Below are 21,620 nucleotides of genomic sequence, written 5' to 3'. Positions count from 1 at the left end.
ATGCATAATCTGGATTAAAAAAAAAAAAAGAATTGCGAATCAACGGGAACCAAGAAGAATTGAAACTTGGGGGCTTTCTTGGCTGCATGATCCGGTAAGAAAGACGATCAGAAAGAATCCAATAGGGGAAGTCAACAGTGCTACTCAACAATCGGGTCTGAGCGAAGCCAAGTCGCATTTATTTTTGCAGCCAGTTGCCTGTAAACAACTTTCCGATGTCACTGCACCCCCCCCTACTTAATTAAAATGGTGTCAGAACTGATAAGGTTAGCAGTGAATAATAATATGCGGAGGGGGATGACCATTCTAATTTTCGTAGTGCATGAGATTTAAATTTATGGTTTTGCAAGATAAACGAAAGAAGTTTAAATAAAATAAAAATTGGTGTTGCCGCATCTTATGTTTTCGGCGCTATTAAAACGAGTTTAAGACGTAAGCTGCTGATTATCACCCTTATCTTTTTTTCGCATGTTTAATTCTCGCCCATCCAGGGAAGTAAAGATTATACTAAATGGACTGGCAGAATTTTGATGAATCCAATAAGAATAAGGATTTAAATGATTTTCGGAGGAAGAATTACGTTGGGTGTTACATAATTGAAATAATTATTTAATTATGAATTGCATAATTAATGGTTATTCACTTCAAAATTTCTTTGAACAAATGGGTAGGCCATAAGAAGTTACACCAATAGAGAAATTATAGCCAAATCAGAAAGTTTCTGCATAGTTTTTGTACTATAACGAACACAGGACAAATGTAAGAAATTAATTTATAAAATTTTCATTACATCTTTAATCAGTGACCAGTAATTTAATTGTACTGGTGCATTGCATTATAATATTATTATGGATAGCAAACTGACTCTGCAAGCTGAAAATAACACTAAAGAATTCTATTATTGTGTGGCAAGTAAAAGAAAGAATGAATGTGAAAGAAAACTACTCAATGTAATGATATGCGGAAGACAGATGCAGAAGTCATTCAACCGAGTGTCCATTTTGCTAAGAGTTATCAACTAAGTGTAGGTAAGTAACATTGAGCTCAATGCTACCTCTTCACTGGATGAAAAAAAAAAAAAACTTATATGAGGAGGAAGAGAATAGAGCTGTTGCATAAACTGAATAAGAATTTGACAATAGGGACTAATGGGATATCAGCATGGATGCTATGCCTGTTCAGCTGAACTGGCTACACCTTTGACCAGACTGTATAATTTTAGTCTCAGGACAGAATATTCCACAAGAGTGAAAAGAATGTGCGATAATCCTATTTCATGAGGGTGATGCAAAGACTGATGTGTCAAACTTACCTGTCAGTATCTCTGGAGTGGTTTTGAAGATTTTGGAAAAGTTGGTAGAAGTTTGCTTACAGAAATGGGTTGACAGTGAATCTGTACTTTGCAAGAACAGCATGGATTTATTAAGGGAGTTTGAGCAATTTATTCACATTGTATAATATTACCCTTGAATTAGATAAGCAGAATGGATACACCATGATACTTTTGGACTTTGCTTAGACTTAACAGTATGTGGCATGGAAAACTGTTGCCTAAATTGGAGGAGCATATGAGATTGGATTATAAATTAATAGTTGAATAAAAGGAACCATGAGAACTGAAAATTTTAATATAATATATAGTGGAGCTAACAGAGACTAAAGAGCACAAGCAGGTGTTATGATTTGGATTCATAATTCCCTTTCAAAACAGCTAAAATATTATAAATTATGGAATGAACAAATAATAGAAGCTAGAATAAAAATAGAGGTTATTTAACAATAATTGGTTTATATTGAATTTTATAATCAATTACAAAATATATATAATAAAATAAATAAAAATTATTATGTAATATTGGTAGGAGACTTAAATGCAAGAATTGGAAACACAAAAATTAATAATATAGGAATATATGGAGAACATACTCTAAATAGGGATGGTAAAAAACTGATAGACTTTGTAGTTTATAATAACCTTAAAATAATATTCTTTCTATAAACATAGACATGCATAAATGTACTTGGGCAGCAAGAGGATGAAAATCAATATTAGATTCATTTATCTTAAATGAAAAGACCAAGTTCTCTTTGGATATTAGAGTTTACAGAAGATATGAAATAAGTAGTGACCACTTCCTCATGAAAATAAAATTAAGGTTACCACCTAAATGGCTACAAATAACAAGAACAGAAAGAAAATTTTAAATATTTGTTTATAAAACTAGATTATTAAATGATACAAATATACAATGGCTATATGAACAAAGAAAATTAACCAATATTTAGATAAAATAAAACAAAATTAAGAAATAGAAATATAATGGCTTAATATAAAAACAATCCTAAATACAGCAGCAAATGAAAGCTTAGGAAAGACAAAAAAATTTAATAAAAAGAAAAAACTGAAGTTATGGGACGATACAATTAAAGAAATCAAAATGAAAAAAAAACAAGCGTGTCATAAATGATTAAGCATAAAATATTACAAGATGGAATAGAATATAAAAGAATGAGCCATAGCTTAAGAGAAAAGTCAGAAAAAGACATAGAGAATCATGGAACAAATTTGTTTCTAATTTAGAACATGATTTCTATAAAATAAGACCCTATGTACTTAAATGTTTCAAAATCTTATATACATAGGGTCTTATTTTATAGAAATCACATTCTAAATAATGATACTAAAAGTGTAAAATTAAACACTGAATTGAAGTTAGAATTTCTAAATTACAGAATTGTGGAGTTAATAACAGATAAATATTTCAATAAAGATAACTGGCAAACATTTAATGAAAAGGAAATAACTAAAAAAGAATTGGAAATCAGCTGAAAGAAACAAGAAATGGAAAATCACTGGGAAAGGATGTTAGGTTTAGAATTATATAAATATGAAGGAATAAGGTTCAAAGAAAGACTGTTTTATTTTTAAATAAAATCTATTCAACAAGTAACCCACCAGTAGAATTTTAAAAAAAGCAATAATGATCCCTATCTTTAAAAACGCTAGTAGAAATGACCCTAAAAATTATAGAGGTATAAGTGTCCTAAATTTCTGTTACAAAATATATAGCAGAATTTAAATAACAAACTAATAAAATATTCTGAAAGCTTTATTTATTATTATTATTATACAGGCCTCCATGGAGTCAAAAGACTCATCGTGGGAGGTCCTTCCTAAGAAACACAAAGTCTATCAAGACTCATCGAGGGGAGGTTCCCCCCTAAGAAACACAGTCTATCATGCCACTCATTGACCGTTCTCACTCTCATCACCCCCCCCCCCTCTCTCTTTACTGAATGAAAAATCTCCTTCACATGAATCTGGTAATAACTCCTTACCAATATATCTCAACCGTATCCCCTTTTTACTATTCATGAAGCTCTGCAAATTGTATTCTCTGAACTCATCATCATATCCCAGATTCTAAAGAGCTGATGCTTACTTAATGAATGTTCTCTGATTTCATTTTCGATTCATTACAGAACAAATTCCCTCCAGATATCATGGTACTCTTTGCACATGCATTATGTTCTGGTTATTTTGTATGGCAAAACACTTTCTACATACAAAAAGAAGGCACAGCCATCGGCTCACCATTATCCCCCCCCCCATTGCTAACTTTTACATGGAACATTTTGAGCAACTTGCTTTAGGTTCCTCCCCTTTAAAACCTAAAGTCTGACTTGGATACGTTGACGATGTTTTCGCGATCTGATCCCATGGTCACTAGACACATTCCTTAGCCACCTAAACAAACAACACAAACACATATAGTTCACAATTGAGATCGAAAAACAGAACACACTTCTGTTTCTAGATACACTTGTCACACGTCTTCCTTCTGGCAATCTTTCTTTCATGGTTTACCGAAAACCAACACATACTATCCAATATATACACATAAACTCCTACCACCACTACCCAACACAAAAATTAGGTGTCATCAATACTCTAAAAAACCGGGCTCTGAAAATCTGCTCCAGTGAACAGGCACTGAAAGATGAATTTAAAGTGATCAGCAATACTTTCCAAAAAAAATGGGTACAGCCAAAACACTATTAGCAAAATTCTCTACGAAACCTCAATAAAAAAAAAACAAAGACAAACCAGACTACAACAAAACTATAACCATTCCCTACATTAAAGGGACTTCAGACCAAATAAACAGAGTACTACAAAAATACAACCTCAAAGCCACCTTTATTTAAACCCTCTGCAAAATTAAAAAGCTTATTCAACTCATCCAAAGACACCCCCCCCCCCCGCTGGCCCACCCTGGAGTATACCGTATCCATCGCACCTGTAACATACCATATATAGGAGAAACAGGTCTCATAATTCTTATCAGACAAAAAGAACATAAACGACACATTAAATATAATAATTATGGTGAAGCTGGCCTTTCTGATCATGCCCTGTGAACACCTTACATAGAATTGACTGGAAAAGCACTAGTTGTCTACACCAAAACATGGTATGAACGCAAATTTAAGGAGGCCTGTGAGATCATTATCAACCACCCCAATCTGATTAATAATGAAGGTCTAAAAGCCACATACATATGGAAGGCATATATTCGATCCATGGAACCTTCCTCTCTAAGAACAACTATAAACAGGACTGTAGTAAATCCATGATCCTAAATCAAAAATAACAATTGTAATACTAAAGATAGGACATCATTGTTACTGAAAGAAAACTATCTATAAGAAAAAATGTTTATTCATGTTATTTTAAATTAAATCTAGTTTGATGTAATTTATAAATAATTTTTTTTTTTTTTCACTAGAGGTCATGTCAGTAGAATAACGTGTGATCAAATCATTGTTTCTCTAGCTTATGGTTTGTAATGTAACTCAGCTTGTCTTGTATATTTGTGTATGCTCCAGATGATAATCTTGATATGAAGATCGAAACTTCGGGATAATAAAAATAGTTAGTTATAACATGGTTGTAAAATCCATAATTTCGAAAATGAATGCTGATCACCGTGTAACACTAAAAGAAAGGAAAAGAATGTGTTCTCTGAATTTTAAGATATCCCCATCTCGAAAAACCACGTTACTAGATCTGTATACAGTAATCCACATAACTTACTTGCTATTTTGTTAGTTATCCTCATTGCTATGATCTGACATGTCTTCAGTTTTAGCAGTGCAACCTCTGAACTTCACCCATCCACCACCACTCCCAGATTTATCTCCTCATTCTCCTTCAAAAGTTCCTCATTAATTGTATACTTTGCATCCCATTCTTCCCTACAAAATTTCAAGACCTTACACTCACCCACCCACTTGCACAGTCTATTCAGATCTTGTAGTTCGCCACCACATTGGCTCTATTCCTCATAGTTTTTCTCAACTCTGCTTGTCTCCACATATGCATGTTTCAATTAACATTGAATTATTCCATTGTTCCTTCCTGATTTATATTAATATAAACCAGGAAGGTTTAAGACAATTTTCCTTATTTCAGAAAGCATTAGAACAGAGATTCACTGCTATTTGTAGTCTTTCCATTAAAAGTTGCAGACTGGGTTTTGCTTCATTGAACTTTGAGTGGTAGAAACTACATGCTGAGCAAGACAGTGTCATGTATTTAATATAATCTTTACATTCTAAGTAAACAAATGTTTACCTCCTTGTTTGACTAGAGTAAGAGGCCACATGATTAAGGTACCTGGTAAAGTCCATGTGGTAGTTTACCATAATGCCAATGTGACCTTTTACTTAGATAAAACAGGTTATCAGTGTAATTCTTAAAATTACATTGATACCCCCATTGATCTTTTAATTGTTAATGTAATTCTTAAAATTAAAAAAAAAAAAAAAATCAAGCATTATATTAGATACAAAAAGATCTTGCAGATAGCACGAAACATACTAAAGCAAGTCCTTCACAAAGCTGACCTTGAATCTAAAGATCATAAAGAGCTGTGAAACTCTGCTCAAAAACAAATTTGGTAATGATTGCCTAAAATTGGAGTAATTTAAGGCAGTTGTTACTTTTTCTAAGAAGAGCTCCATGGCTCTTTGAATGTAAAAATTACAAACACCATTGCTATTAATTTTTTTATTTAATAATTTGACATGACATTTGTCCTATTGGACACCTAATGACATATCTGACTTCGTTTACTCCCTACAAAGTGATTCATGTTTTGAGTGTTATACTTCAGATATTCTCTTCCACTATTTCTGTGTGTTGAACCAGTGTGCTTTGATACTAGTCTGCAAAATATAATTTAAACTCACTTCATCCTGAGTTTTAATATTCTTTATTCAGTTGTGGTTTTTCCCATTGCTTATATTTTCTTAATACTAATAAAGTAAGTGTGATTTATTTATTCATGTAATAGGAATTCAATTTTAATAAGAAAGAAGTTAATATAACATAGAAACAATCCACTTTAATTTACACTTTAAAAATGTGTAAAATTAAAAGCTTTGTATGGTAAATACTATTATAGGATCAGTGAGATCGATTTGCTTAACTGATATGTTTGGTAATAAACGAATGTAAGCAAGCAGTAGTGTATACATTTCAAAGTTTTACATGGTTTTAAAATATTATGCACAAATAAATGCTATGTAGAACATATGCAATAGAATTGCATATGTTCTACATAGACTATGAGAAATAAAGGAAACAGATTGATGTGCAGTTGCTTGATCATTTGAAAGGGAGAAAAATAACAGTGTCAGATTATATTCCTAAGATTAGGAGGATAAAGTAGTGATGAAATAGATGATACATAAAATTATGCAGGATCTATTTCACCTGAGAAAGATGTTATGGAGGAAATATAAAGAACTGAGTACCTCTCAGCAGCATGAGGAGTATAAGGTACATGCTAGGAAAGTGGGATGTTGTGAGGAAGGAGAAATTGGAATATAATAATACAGGATGGAAGCTCACATGAAAATTCTTGATATTCAATTGTAAAATTTTTGCTTATGTTTTATAAAGAAATAGGACGGCAAGTAATCATCTATTTCGTACAGATTAAAAAAAAAAAATTGAAAAAAATAGAAACAAAGTCACCATAGAAGCTCCTAAGTAAGGTAGCAGAAATGGTTAACATTTTTCTGATTAAAAGTAAATATCTAAATGTATTTAATAATTAGCAGATTGAAAAGGTATTAATCTTCATAAGCGAGATAAATGCAGGCTTTTTGGATCTATTTAAGTTTAAACAGTGGGATAATGTTTCACAAGTTTATTTATAAAGATATTCCATAAGGAACTGGCTAAGAGATTAGGAAAGATTATGAAAGATAGTACTTTTTTAATTATATATGCTACATTGCACAATTTTTGAAGATATTACATCGGATAATGGCAATGATGTGGAGGACCCTGACATGCAGAAATAGAGATTATGATGCCATTGTATAATGTCTTGATCAGTCCTCATATGGATTATTGCACAGATTTGGCCACAGAGTTTCATGGTGATGAGATATGTTGGAAAGGGTCTAGAGAAGATTCACAAAGTGGTCAGTGGTCTTTGTAATATGGAGTACAAAGACAGATTGAGAGAATGTAAGCTGCAAAGCCTTGTGAATCGGAGGACGAGAGGTGGGGATTATGATTGAGACATATAAGCTAGTCGGGAGTTATCAGGTTGACATGGAAGAGACTTCCCATAGAATGGGAGAGGGGGGAAGCAATAAGGTCATTGCTGGAAACTGTAAGGAGGGTGTGAGGAGAAGGTTCTTTGCATGGAGAGTTGTCTGGCTCCCACTAAGACCTCAATTAAGGTCAAAACTGGTCTGGGTAGTGGCCTTTCCCATAAAGCATCACATTGTACACACCCAAAAGGATGTGTGCTTTGCATTATGGGATACTAAGGCAGTTAATGCTAACTTAGTACTCTATATATACTGATAGCCTAGTTGCGAAGAAACTTCATGCACAGACTTTGCTTGTACTTGAATAGGATATTAAACAGGAATATAATTTCTTGGCATTTTAGTAAGTGGAAAGCATTGCTTAAGTGTGTCTTGAATGTAGACACATTGAATCGGTTTAAGGCATGGTTGGATGAGCATTGTGAGCAATAGCGTATGCTTCCCACGATGAGTCTCTGACTCCATGGAGGACAGATGATGATGATAATATTTATACTTATTTTTAAGTTAGGAAAGTGTTGATCATTTCTGTTAGCTTACTTAGCTACCATGGTTGCACATTTAAAATTTTTTATTATTTGTACTTGCTGTTCCATTTCTGCACTGAAGATGCCTGTCAAACAGGTGAAAATTTTGCAATTGAATATCAAGAATTTTCACATAAGCTTGTCTTATATTATTAATAGTATGGCATATGAAAAGAAATTGACTGAAGCAGTAAAGCAAAGTCCTAGGTAATCTAATTATGTTGTTAGTAGAAGAAAGGGTAAATATGGAAGATTAATTTTAGTTGCTGAATGTAAGAAAACAAAGTCTGTACAGACTGTTTTCTTGCACTTAGATAAAGAATTAAACAAGAATATAATTTCTTGTCATTTTTAATTCAATTTATAGCCAAGTGAAAAAACTTTCTACATTCAGCTCTAATTCAGAGTATTTTAATAAGGTGTGACACCTTTCCACTCTGTGCGTGTCTTTAATTATATGGCCTCTCTCACCTATGAAAGGACTGCAGGTGGGCTAAGGATTTTTTTGCTTTTTTATTGTTGTGTGTGTTTGTATTTTTTAACTTATTTTTGTAGTCTGTAAATCCTGTTCTAAAGACCAGACATAGAACTTTGTCACTTCAGCCTCCAAAATGTGGGGTAGTGGTTTCACACTGGGCATTGAAATTTATCTCTCATTTAAAGATGATCACAAACATCCATGCACATGGTAGATTTGAACCTGCAGCCTGTTGAAGAGTGGATAAGCTAACCACTTGGTCAACTAGGCTAGTAGATATGGGATATATATGACTTCTGCATTACTTCAACTGTGGTATCTCTTCTGTGTGTGACTCCCACTGATGAGACCTCAGTTAAGGTTGAAACTGGTCTGGATAATGGCCTTTCCCATAATGCATCGCATTATACACACCCAAAAGGATGTGTGCTTTGCATTATTATTATTACCACCCTAAGACCTTATGGAGTCAAAGACTCATCTGGGAGGTCCTTTTATCTCTCTCTCACACACACACACACACACAGCTCATGATACCATGTTTTAAACGCATTCAAACTCTTTGCAGATACCACATTCACAGGCAAGGCATTCCAATCATTCACAACTCTGCACGAAAAAAACCTGCCTCTCACTCCCCTACTCACAACCTCTTTATACAGTTTCCAGGGATGACCTCTGGATTGCTATTCTCTGTAAAACTTCTCCAGCATTGATCCTATAACAACCCCTTACAACTTGTAGGTCTCTATCATATCTCCTCTCTTCCCCCCCTTGTCTACCAGATTCTGCAAATTACATCCTCTCAATCTTTCCTCATATTCTACATTCCAGAGGTCAGAAACAACCTTAGTAAGTCTCCTTTGGACCCTTTCCAAAATCTCTTCGTCCTTCTGAAAACCCGGTGACCAAATCTGGGCACAATAGTCCATGTGTGGCCTAATCAAAGCCTTATACAACGGAACAAGAATCTCCCTACTTTTACACATCAGTGTCCTCCGCATCATTCCCAGAAGCCTTTGTGTTGTCCACAATTTTGGCGATGTGTCCCCTAAATTTTAGATCCTTATCCACTATCACCCCCAGATCTCTTATTTCCTCTACCTCCAACAATATATTCTCACCAAGCATAAATTCTGCATCCTATCTTTGTTTTCCAAATTTTAAAACCTTACATTTTGCAACATTGAATTCACATCCCCATTTCCGTGCCCAATCACTCAATCTATTCAAGTCTTCCTGTAAGGCCACAACATCTTCACTACACTTCATGGTTTGTCCCAACTTTGCATCATCTGCAAACAACTGAATATCTCCATCCAAATCTTCACCTATATCATTAATATAATGGACCTAAAACAGACCCCTGAGGCACTCCACTAGTGACTTTCCTTTTCCTGTGTATCGTTCCCCCATAGACAACTTGTTGATACCTATCAGATAGCCAGTCTCCAATCCAATGCACCAATCTAATATCCAACCCCATCTGCTCTAGTTTGACTGTCAACCTATCATGAGGTACTCTGTCAAAAGCCTTTGCAAAATCCAAGTATATTACTGTGTATCCTTTTCCTCTGTCCAAGGAAGCAGTCACTTTATTGTAATAAGTAATTAGATTACTAAAACATGACCTTTAGCAAATCCACGCTGTCCATCAAAGATAATACCATTGTTATCAACCCAACTCTGAATTCTAGTTCTCACAAGCCTCTCCAACAACTTAACCACAACACCTGACACACAGATAGCCTATAGTTTGATGCCTGAGTTCGATCACCTCCTTTATGAAGTGGCATTATGGGATACTAAGACAATTATTGTTAATTTAGTACTCTCTATATACAGATAGCTTAGTTGTGAAGAAGCTTCATGCACAGACTTTGCTTGCACTTGAAAAGGTATTAAACAGGAATATAATTTCTTGGCATTTTGAACTTGGTTGCTGGAGAGAGAATGTAGTTCTCATCTGCTGCAGATCTGGTGAAAATGCTTAGTGAGTCTTTTGTTAGTGTATTTTATTTGGGGGGGGGGAGTAGGAATGGTGTTGAATAAAAATAAAAAAGAAGACTTCTCAGTTTAAGAATGGGAAGTGTTGAGAATTAAGTAACTTTGATGTTAATAAGGCTGTGTGACTAGATGGAATATCACTACATATTTTGGGAACTGCAAAAGAGCTGGCGGTGCCTTTGACTTAGTTGTTCAACAGAAGTCTGGCAATAGGAACAGTTCCAGAAGAGTGGGAAGAAGGAGTTAGAGACAGAATACAAACTTGGATTGATGAGAATGGAAATATTTAGAGAACAAGTTTTGTTAGGTGGGAAGTCTTGCTTTAGTAACCTGGTTAGTTACATTTTATAATATGGTGACTAAAGTATTTGGAGGAGATGATTATATGGAGACTTATCTGGATTTTATTCAAGTATTTGATAATTCCACAAACTGCCAAATACTTTAGCAAAATTGAACTGCTGTTGAAATTGAGCAGGATGGGGATGAATAAGTAGTCAGTTGTTTGCTGATGCTAAATTAGGAAGAGCAATGTCAAAGTTTTGATGCGATGATGATGTTGAAAGGGAATTTTAATAGGTTGGTGCTTTAAGCTGAAAATTAGGGTGTAACTTCAATATATTAAAGTGTAAAGTTATGCATTTTAGCCAAAGATGGAATGCAGTTTATCATATAGGAGGAACTTTGCTTCTGGAGGCAGAGGATATCAGTGATCTGGGGGATCTTGGTAGATAAAAAACTGAAGTTTTAGAGGACATGTTGCAAAAATTACCCTGAAAATTGATGATATAATGCAGAGACCCCTGATGAGTTCAGATAAGGAGGTGATTAGTTCCATTGTATAAGGCACTAATCAGACCACATCTGGATTTCTGTGTAGATCTGATCACCTACTTCAGCACTTCCCAAACTGTGGGCCACAGCCCCTTTGGGGGGCCATAGGTTTTGTTGAGGGGACCATGAAATAATGAAAACAAATTAAAAATGTTTTAAGACTAAGTAGATTTTTTTAATCTTAAAAGAAAAGTATATAATTTTAATTATTTCTTTTTTGTTATTTTTTATATTTTAATGGAAAAAAAATCACACATTGGTGCGGGTTCACAAATTTTTGCTTCCTGCGTTCGGCGCTTAATGAATATTAGTAAATATGTGCTTATTCATATAAGTTTCATTTCAAAGCAGAAATCTAAGAAATGCAGTTCCAAATATTGACTTTTTGTGTAGCAGTATTGAAACATCCATCACATTAAATTATTATTAAACATTATTTAAATTAAGGGGATATAAAATCCCACATTGTTTTAAAACCGAATAATTCATGGCGATATAAACATTAAATAATGTTTATATCGCCGAAATGAAGCCTGTTGGCTCTTTATATTTAAGTTATTATTAAACTTTTATGTTTTTAATTCTTTCTTTATCACTAATCGTTTTATGCTTCATGTGCTTTTACTGCAAATGTACAATAACAGTATATCTAGCTATATAAAAAATATGAGATAATGTGCCATGTGAAATGTGTGTGTAAGATGGTAAAAATGTAATATTTGCATTTGATTTTTGCAATATTCGCTGTGTATGTTTTGTATTGAATATAAATACAATAAATGTTATATATGTCTATATTAAGATTTTTTTTTCGAGGGGGGGGGGCGTGAAATATTTTAATTTTTCCAAAGGGGGCTCTGGCATCCAGAAGTTTGGGAAGCACTGACCTATTTATTGCCAATAGTGAAGAGAGAGTGAGTGTGTGCAGAGGGAAATAAGACCATCTCAAGAGTCTGGAATATGGTGTGCAGAGCTTAATAGATAGGAGGAGAGGTGACATGATTGTGATGTGTAAGTTATTAAGAAGGACCTATCAGAATCAGGAAGTATTGCCTAGGGTATTGGATGATGGGAGAATGAGATCATCCCCTGAAAACTGTACAAAGGTCATGTAAGTAAGGAGATCATTTGCATGGCAAATGGTGAATAACTGGAATACATTGTTAGAGTAGGTGGTGAATGCTCCAATGCTTAATGTCTTCAAGGCAATGTACAATAGATGTTGTGGTTTGTGTTTGATCTCCTGTAATAAGTAGTACTAATTTTCCAGTTGAAGGGTATAGTCTATTATTTTTCTATTTGTGCTGCATATATGCTAGAATAACATCAACCTTTAATATTACAACAGGTAATATTAAAGGTTGATGTCTTTAAATATAATATCTTTAAAAAAATAAGTTTATATTATATTTTACTTTGTACAAATCTTATTATTGTACCTTTCTTTTTAGTAGTGTTGGCAGTGATTGGAAATAGAGTAAAATTATTATTTGTGTGTTTCAGAACAAAGATGTACTGAAATGGTTTTCTTGAACAGTTCTTTAAGAAGAATACTGAACCAGCAAGTAACATCAGCGTTTAATATTACACAGAATTATGGCTGGTCCAATTATGCAGAGAAGGTTTGTAGATTTTTAAAAAATGTTGATACACTTAGTTACACTAAAAAAATTAGACTGCACTTCTCTTCTGGCTTGGCTATCAAAGAAATCCAGTTTTAATTAAATTATTGAAATTATCTGGGCAAAATAATCGGTGTAGGTTATTGAAGGGGTGGAGTGAAAATTTTGATTTTTGCCACATTCTTATTTCATGTAAAGTTTTTATATGAAATAAGAATGGCACTTGTAATTATAGAATATATATTTCACTTGGGCTTGATTTATTTTACAGGCTGGTTGCCAAAAATCTGACAGTAAGTGAATAATGGGAGAGAAAGTTGTGATGTGCTAAGTTCTTGATAGATCTACAAGCAGTTTATTGACTAGAAAATGATAGTGTTATCAACTAGGTCCAAAGTAAAACTTAGCAATTTCATTGTGAGTGCTGTTAGTGAACTTTATAGTATTTACAAATTATACATGATTAAGTAAATAAATTTACTTAATCAATGGATTACTTAATGGATTAAATAACAGCTGGCACCTAAAAAAATTTTTTTATGGCTATACATATTAATTTCTAGTCATCTTTAAAGAATCTCTGCAGTTCTCAATCACCATAGCTGTATAGAAATACCGTGTACTTCAAGCAATAATAATAATAATAATAAAAGAGGCTAATCAGTGGAATGCTTGCATGGAAGGACAAGTCTTAGATGCCTTGTTATATTCAGAATATATATAGGTTGTCAAAAGCACTACAAGAGAAATGTTTCTCCTTCATGCAGTAATGATTGGGATTAATCAGTCAACTTTATCCAGATATCTTTTTAATGTCTCCTTAGATTCCATATCACAGGGCCTCGAGAGGTGTGCTTTAGGCATCACAATATCTACTGCTTCATAAACTACTACTATCTTACCTCGTGAAAAGGAAGGGGAAGCTGCTACTGATTTTTATTTGTAACTTCCAGGAATGCTTCATTGTTCCTTTTTACCTTCTGCAAAATCTTCCACATTTTATATCCAGTAAATGCTTTAACTTATGTCTCAACTATGCTACTCTTCTATCTTCCAAACTCTGTAGATTATTTTTGCAATCTATCATAATTGTTCCACATTCCTGATGTCATTTTTGTTACATATTCGGATAACTTTATAAATTTTCTCTATCCTCTTGAAAATCCAGATCGTAGTCCAGATTTAGCCTGATCATGGCTTTGCATTGTTAGAGTACACACACACACAATTTTTGTGTTTTTTTACTATTGTAGTAATTCTTTGGATTATCTTTGCATTCTTCATTGTATATGTATTAAAAGAAAAATTATAGAGACAACTACAGTCTTACAGTAACAATTTTAAAATATTTGATGTTTTGACTTAAATGTTAAGGCCATCATCAGGAACACATTGTTCAACAATTGGTTGTAGCCTGATCTCTGCTGCAGGATAGAGGAAAAAATAAGACAGAACATTGAGCAAAAATGAAAAATCAATAAATACAACTTCTATTGCTCTTAGTTTTGTTATTGAGTTTTTTGTTTGAAGAACAGTGATTTAGTATTGTTCTGTGATCTCATTCTGCTAATTCTATATTAAATATCTAGTTATTTTGGTAATTGCTGGAGTTCTATACCTTTTCTTTTATTATTCTTGTTACCAGATCTTATGTTAGTTGCTGATAGGCCATTCCTTGTCTTTGGGACTTTTATCCATCATTCTTGTTGAGGTTGGGATGATGGATTAATATCTTAGTCTTCTTTGAATTTTTGTTTATACCAGCTTTATTAGTGTGATATAAGGACCTTTCCAATGAATTGTGTTTCAATGCATAATTAGAAAGGCCTCATTTTCAATAATTGAAAATTTGTGTCATTATGTTTTTTTCTTCTTTGTATTGTGTATTCTATGTAGTTTGCCAGAAACATACTGGTTGTGGTAGTATACTAATATGGGAATTATTCCTATTTGAATATACCTTGACCACTAATTCTTACTCGAGGATTGTTTTGGACCAGGGATTGTTTTGTAAGATGGAGTCAGGTAGTATTGTCCTACATGGTGACAATGTAGTACAATGAACCTGGACTCTTCCATTAAGACCAATGGCTTGAAAGTTCCTGTGTCTGACATTATGCAAGCATGGTTTGAAGAGCATATCGGTATATCCAATCATCCCCTGGTCACCTAATTTTTCCTGATTTGAATCCCATCAAACATTTGTGGGATTATGCAGAATGCAGTATCCACCAGCCAGTGCATTGCTCAGTTGCTGACCTCTGGTATGTTATTCTGTCTAGTTGGTCTAGTGGAGTCAGTGCCAAGATGGTTTCAAGTGATTATCTTTGGCCTAACACACTAACTACTAAGTGGGTAGTAATAACAACATTCTGGCTCATAAATGTAGGTGCATTGGATTTGGTGTACACCAAATGCAGTGCACCAAATATACAAACTGAATAACCTAACTTTGTATGTTTGAATGAGCCCTTAATATTGTATTTTGGTAGCATTTCTGTTTTGGATATTTGCTAAATTTCATGTAATTTTAGTCTTTGAATCAGTAACCAACCTGCAAAGAATGACCATAGTAGCAACCAGCCACCAACAAGCCATGTTAAGAGTAGCCAGCACCAACTCAACCTGTATTGCCACATCCTCAACAATGGCGAACTTTTGTTTCTTTCCAAAAAGCCTGACCTATGTAATTGCATTAAGCTTAGTCAAACTTGCTTTGCTTTTATCTACTGCATTGAGAGAGGTCTAAAATTGCTTCATACCAGTGTAGCTGATAAAATAAGATTTGGAAAATCCTACATTGCTATTTAGTGATTTTACTATTGTTTAGAATGTCACTAAAATGGAAATAGTAGCCATTAAATCTCTAAAAACTAACAAATATTACCTAAGCCAACAAAGGCAATGGTACCACTTTTCTAAACCACACAACCTATCTTAACCAGTAAAAAAAATTTTAAGACTTAAATGAAGTGTTTGTGGTATTAGACAGCCCTTATTTTACTGGCCTAGTTGGCTGGGTGGTTAGCATATCTACTCTGCAACACCAACGGGCTGCATCTTTGAATTCTGATATTGATGTTTGTCTTAAAGTGGAAGCCTGAAGTGACTTGAAAACAGTTCTATGTTTGATCTCTAGAGCAAGGTTGTTGGATTATGTAATAAATAAAATACATAAAATTAATAATGATTGATAATAAATTAATATCAATATCATCACTCAGAATCTAAGTCTAATTCTTTAAGGCTTAGATTCTGGAAAAAAAAAAAAAAAAACTCATGGTGAGCATTGTAAAATTGTCCCATCTTCCTTTTTATATTAGGCGTAATGGTCTCTCTCAGCCAAGTGCTTGGCATCATAGAAACTGGATTATTGCTCATGGTAGGGTGGTTGATCCTGTCTACATTGTCTGTAAATTGCATATGTTCTTCTGGCTAGTTCATGTTTTGTAAGATGAAAAGCCCAAGTTGTCTTGAGGGGAAACCCTGCCAGCTCCATATGAGACTGGCTAACTCACCTATATTCTTAAAGCCCTTAGAAATTTTCTTCACTTCATAGATGGATTCAAATCTATGTCTTTCTAACCAAAGGACATTGTCAATACCAATTGAGCTACAAAGGGTCTTTGTAAATGTATCTAGTCATGTAAAATTTATGGGACAAAAAAAGCACCTTAAATGTATCCATTCATGTAAAATTTTTTCTAATAGGAAATCTGATGTAACCTTGCATCACTAAATGCAAGACTACATACTGCTCACTAGACTGTCCATAAACTTATATTTGGTTCCATTAATCATGCCTCACCTAGCCTATAGTCTAGACTTGGCCCCAAGTTTTTTGTAATCTTTTTTGGAGCTGTTGAAAAAAATATATCCAGAATCAAGGTGGATAAAAAGAAGACTAGAATATCAGTGACTGGTATCCTTTAAGGTTTGTCTATGCAATTAAGCATTATTTCTGGTTTTTATCTAGAAACATATATTACTTCTTACCTTGTGCTATTTGTATGGTTCTAGAAGGGATAATGCTGGGTATAGAAACAGTGGCATCTATATGCTTTATACTAATGCCAGGAGTATCCGGAATAAGGGAGAGGAATTGGTGGCGCAGATAGCATCAGCCTGGCCAAAAATTATTGCGATCACTGAGATGTGGTTGACAGAAGGGGATATAACAACAGGAATAGAAGTTGCTGGGTATAGCATTTTTCGTCAAGATAGGAGGGGAAAGCGTGGTGGTGGGGTACTGCTTATGATAAGTGATGACCTATGTCCTCTAAGAGTGGAGGCTTTCGAAGGCAGTGAGACAAATGATTTTGAGAGCGTATGGTGTGAGGTAGAGGTAGGCAAGACAGGATATTTAGTGGGGTGTTGCTACAGACCCAGGAGCACAGAGGATAGGGACCAGGAGATGTTTAGACAGCTAAGTTTGGCAAGTGCAAGAAGAATGATTGTTATGGGAGATTTTAACTACAGTAATATAAACTGGAGAGAGGAAGATGCATGTAGCAATAGGGGAATGGAATTTCTAGAATTCTTGAGGGACAAATGTCTTAGGCAACATGTAACAGAGGGAACAAGAGGTTCAAGGGATTTGGTTATAGCATCAGAAGAGTTGATAATAACTGAATTGACATCTCTCCCACCAGTTGCAGAGAGTGACCATATGGTTTTGACTTGGAAAATGAATAGACATGCAGGAGTATCAAAGAGATGGGAATTTATGTGGAATTATAATGCAGGTGATTATAATAGTCTTAGACGTCGACTTAGGGAAGTTTCATGGAGGGAGGAATTGGAAGGCCAGGATATCATTAGTGCGTGGGAAATTGTGAAAGAATATTTGTTAGCAGCAATGGTAAGTTGTATACCACGAGTGAAGAAGAGGACACAATTTGAGTAAAGTGGATGACAAACAATATTAAACAGGAATTGCATGCGAAAAAGAGGCTATGGAAGAGATATAAGGAGACAGGTGAAGAAGAGATGCATGAAGAATATAAGACACAGGCCAGAAGAGTGACTAGTGTGGTAAGGAAAGCGAAACTGGAATATGAGAGGAGATTGGCCCTAAGATCCAAAGAAAATCCTAGAGAATTTTTTAGCTATGTGGCCAGTAGGAGGAGAAATGACTGTGGAAGAATGATATTGTGGGATAAAAATGGGAATAGAGTGACTGATGCAGAGGACATAGTAGAATTGTTCAATGAACATTTTATTGGAGTATTTCATCCTAGAGGAGTCAGTTTTAATGCTAGAAGGATAGGGCTGGTTCGAGGTTTAGAGGTACAGGAGGAGAGTGTGTTTCAGATACTGAGTACTCTGGATGTCAGTAAACCTGTGGGACTGGATGGTATTTCACCACGAGTTTTGAGAGAATGTGCTAGGGAACTGACAGTGCCTTTAACCTGACTTTTCAATGAAAGTCTGGCTTCGGCAAAGGTGCCCAGGGAATGGAAGGAAGGTAAGATAGTGCCATTGCATAAGGGTGGTAACAGACTGGAAGTGTCTAATTATAGGCCAGTCTGTGTATCATCAGTAGTTGTTAAGATCTTGGAGAAAGTAGTGAGGGACCGTATTCAGCATTGGGCAGATGAGGGTAATGTTATCTGTGAGAGTCAACATGGATTTGACAGGGTGCCACATGATAAGCTGATATTTAAGTTGCAGCACATTGGTCTGGATGTCAGATTGGTCAACTGGATTGAGGATTGGCTGTCTGATCAGAGTTGTGTATGGTGGAGCAGTTTCAAGGAGGCAGAGGGTTACAAGTGGGGTCCCACAGGGCTCAGTACTAGGACCTATATTGTTTAACCTTTATATCAATGACATTGCCAGTGGATTGCAAGGGGATATTCAGTTGTTTGCGGATGATGCGAAGCTGGGAAGGATTATTAGTAATAGTGCAGATGTGGTAGCCCTGCAAGAGGATTTAAATAAGCTAGATAGATGGGCAAATGAATGGGGGTGTCAGTTTAATGCAGCAAAATGTAAGGTCTTGAGGTTTGGGAAACATTGATGGGATGTTGCATACTCTATGGGGTGAGTTATACTGAAGGAAGTTGGGGAGACAAGATATCTGGGGTTGATGATTGATAGAAACCTGAAGTTTAGGGGACATATTGCAAAGGTGGTGAGGGTAACACAGAGGATTGCTGCAATTATGAGAAGGACACTGACCTGCAGAGATAAGAGGGCTATCATTCCGTTGTATAAGTCTCTGATCAGACCACACTTGGATTACTGTTCTCAGATTTGGTCTCCAGGATTTGAAGGGGATAAATTAACTGTGGAAAAGATACAAAGACGGATGACAAAGATGGTTTCAGGACTGTACAAGGATAGTTATGAGGATCAGCTGAGGATATGTGGACTGCAGAGTTTGGTGGATAGAAGGAGAGGTGATATGATTGAGACCTTTAAACTGTTGAGAGGTGGTTACAGGGTTGACACTGGGGAGTTCTTTCACTTGGTTGAACAGTGGGAAGGAGTGATGACAAGAGGCCATCCCTGGAAGTTACGAAAGGAAACTGTGAGCAAGAGGGTGAGAAGTGGTTTCTTTGCGTGGAGGGTGGTTGAACCGTGGAATGCATTACCTGACGGAGTGGTGGTGGAGGCAAGAACTGTCAATGAGTTTAAGGAGTGGTATGATAGACTTTGTTTTTCTTAGGGGGGACCTTCCCTTGATGAGTCTTGACAGACTTTATGTTCTTAGGAAGGACCTCCCACGATGAGTCTTTTGACTCCATGGAGGCCTGAATAATAATAATAATTTACTAGACTTGGCATTTAATGGAATCTGAATATGATTTATGAACTTGTTCACAATAACTGATGCCTACTCCTCCTGAAGGATATTGTAGTGCAATAGCAAGTATGTTGTAATAGGTTTCACGGTATAATAAGAACACAGATGGTTAAGAAAATAACTATTTATTAACTTAAAAGCTAATATTTTGCTGGTATTATATCCAGCATCTTCAGAGCACACAACACAAAGTTTGTTACAAAGGCAAGACAACCATGATCCGGTGTAACAGTGGGGCTAGTAAAAGTGATTGCAGCGTGAAACACAAGACTAAGGTCCTAATATGGTGCCATCTAGGTTAAAAAAAATAAATAAATAAATAAATAAAAATAAAAAAAGTTCAAAGTTTTGAAATAGTAGTCCAAATGATAACACAGATGGTTAAGAAAATATCTATTTATTAACTTGTCTTGCCTTTGTAACAAACTTTGTGTTGTGTGCTCTGAAGATGCTGGATATAATACCAGCGAAATATTAGCTTTTAAGTTAATTAATAGCTATTTTCTTAACTGTCTGTGTTCTTATTATACTGTGAAACATATTGCAACATATCTGACGAACACATAAGCCTATCCACGCAGTAGCAAGTAGTTAGTCACATCTTCATTTGACCTGATGTGATGAATGGCTCTGAATATCAAAGATAATGTCTGATTCTACTTTAAGTGTAGGGTAGTTGCCAGTAATAACAAGGATAATTACTTTCGGCATAATTAAACGTTTTTATGATCTAAGAACTTGCAAAAACTCTTGTTTTTGCAAGTTCTAATGTTGGTGTATGTGCTGTATTACTTTATTTCAGATCAGTACTAATAACCAATACATATGAAGTTCATTTATCTTATGTACTGGGCTTCTATAAGGCCTAAGTAGAACCAACATGAAGGTATAAACAGAGAACTTTATCTCCTTATACACATAGGTGGCAGATGAGATTTGTTGTCCCATGTAATCCAACTACCTTTTTTGGTTACTTCAGGCTTCCAAATAAGCAATGTTTACATTTAGAAGAAAAGATCCTTCTTGTTCTTTCAGCTTGTAATTTTCAGTTATATTAGTCATCTCAGAAATTGTGACATCTCTTTTTGAGAACACAGCTTTAAAATGGTTGTTCTGTGAGTGAGGAGCTACTAGATTTTATACTGGACCAAAATAACACTTCAGGAAGCTGTTAAGTCATCTAACAAATCTTACTACCACAGTTGTTGTACCAAGTGCACATGAAGAGGTCTTCCCAACCATTCTGAACTATTAATTTTCCTTTCTTTAAATGTTGATTTTTCTCCATTATACCTTCTTAACAGTGAGGTCATCTTTAGAATTTTAAGATTCAAAACCAGTTACCTTTTCTTTTCAACTACAGATCCAACAGGGGTAGAGAATACATGGCATTGACTATCACCAATGATAATCTTCTGCAAATTATTGATTGCCTATCAGAATACTAGGTAATTCCTCATCAGTAATCTATTATGTATTTTTCCTTTATATTTGACATTGAAAGATGGTAAATCTATAGTACATTAGCAATGTTCATAGACTAAGGTGTTCTGTTTTTATTAATTCTATTTTTTTTGTGTATTTTTGCATAATCTGAATCCAGTGATCAGCAGAATCTTCTTGCTTATGTCATACCTCTGCACAGATGTCATGGAAAACTTTTGAGAAATCTTAAGTGGTGGTGCTCTTAATTGTTTTTGGATGGT

The 21,620-nt window shown here is 34.8% G+C and overlaps 1 protein-coding gene across 3 annotated transcripts in view; it reads left to right on the top strand.

The window, feature by feature from the left end:
• The window catches only part of DPCoAC (dephosphocoenzyme A carrier), a 103,674-nt gene that overhangs the window by 12,064 nt on the left and 69,990 nt on the right, over positions 1-21,620 (top strand). For all 3 annotated transcript variants that reach the window (XM_090405863.1, XM_090405864.1, XM_090405862.1), the window contains exon 2: positions 12,985-13,103. In XM_090405863.1, coding sequence (XP_090261989.1) covers positions 13,078-13,103 — 26 coding nt within the window. In that variant the 5' untranslated portion in view covers positions 12,985-13,077. The remainder of the gene's footprint in view (positions 1-12,984; positions 13,104-21,620) is intronic.

The sequence above is a fragment of the Typopeltis vanoorti genome, chromosome 15 (genome assembly GCF_054136105.1).
Source record: "Typopeltis vanoorti isolate ZY-2024b chromosome 15, IOZ_Tvanoo_1.0, whole genome shotgun sequence".
Lineage (NCBI taxonomy): Eukaryota > Metazoa > Arthropoda > Arachnida > Uropygi > Thelyphonidae > Typopeltis > Typopeltis vanoorti.
The sequence above is the reverse complement of the archived record's forward strand: the minus strand, read 5'-3'. Positions and strand labels throughout refer to the sequence as shown.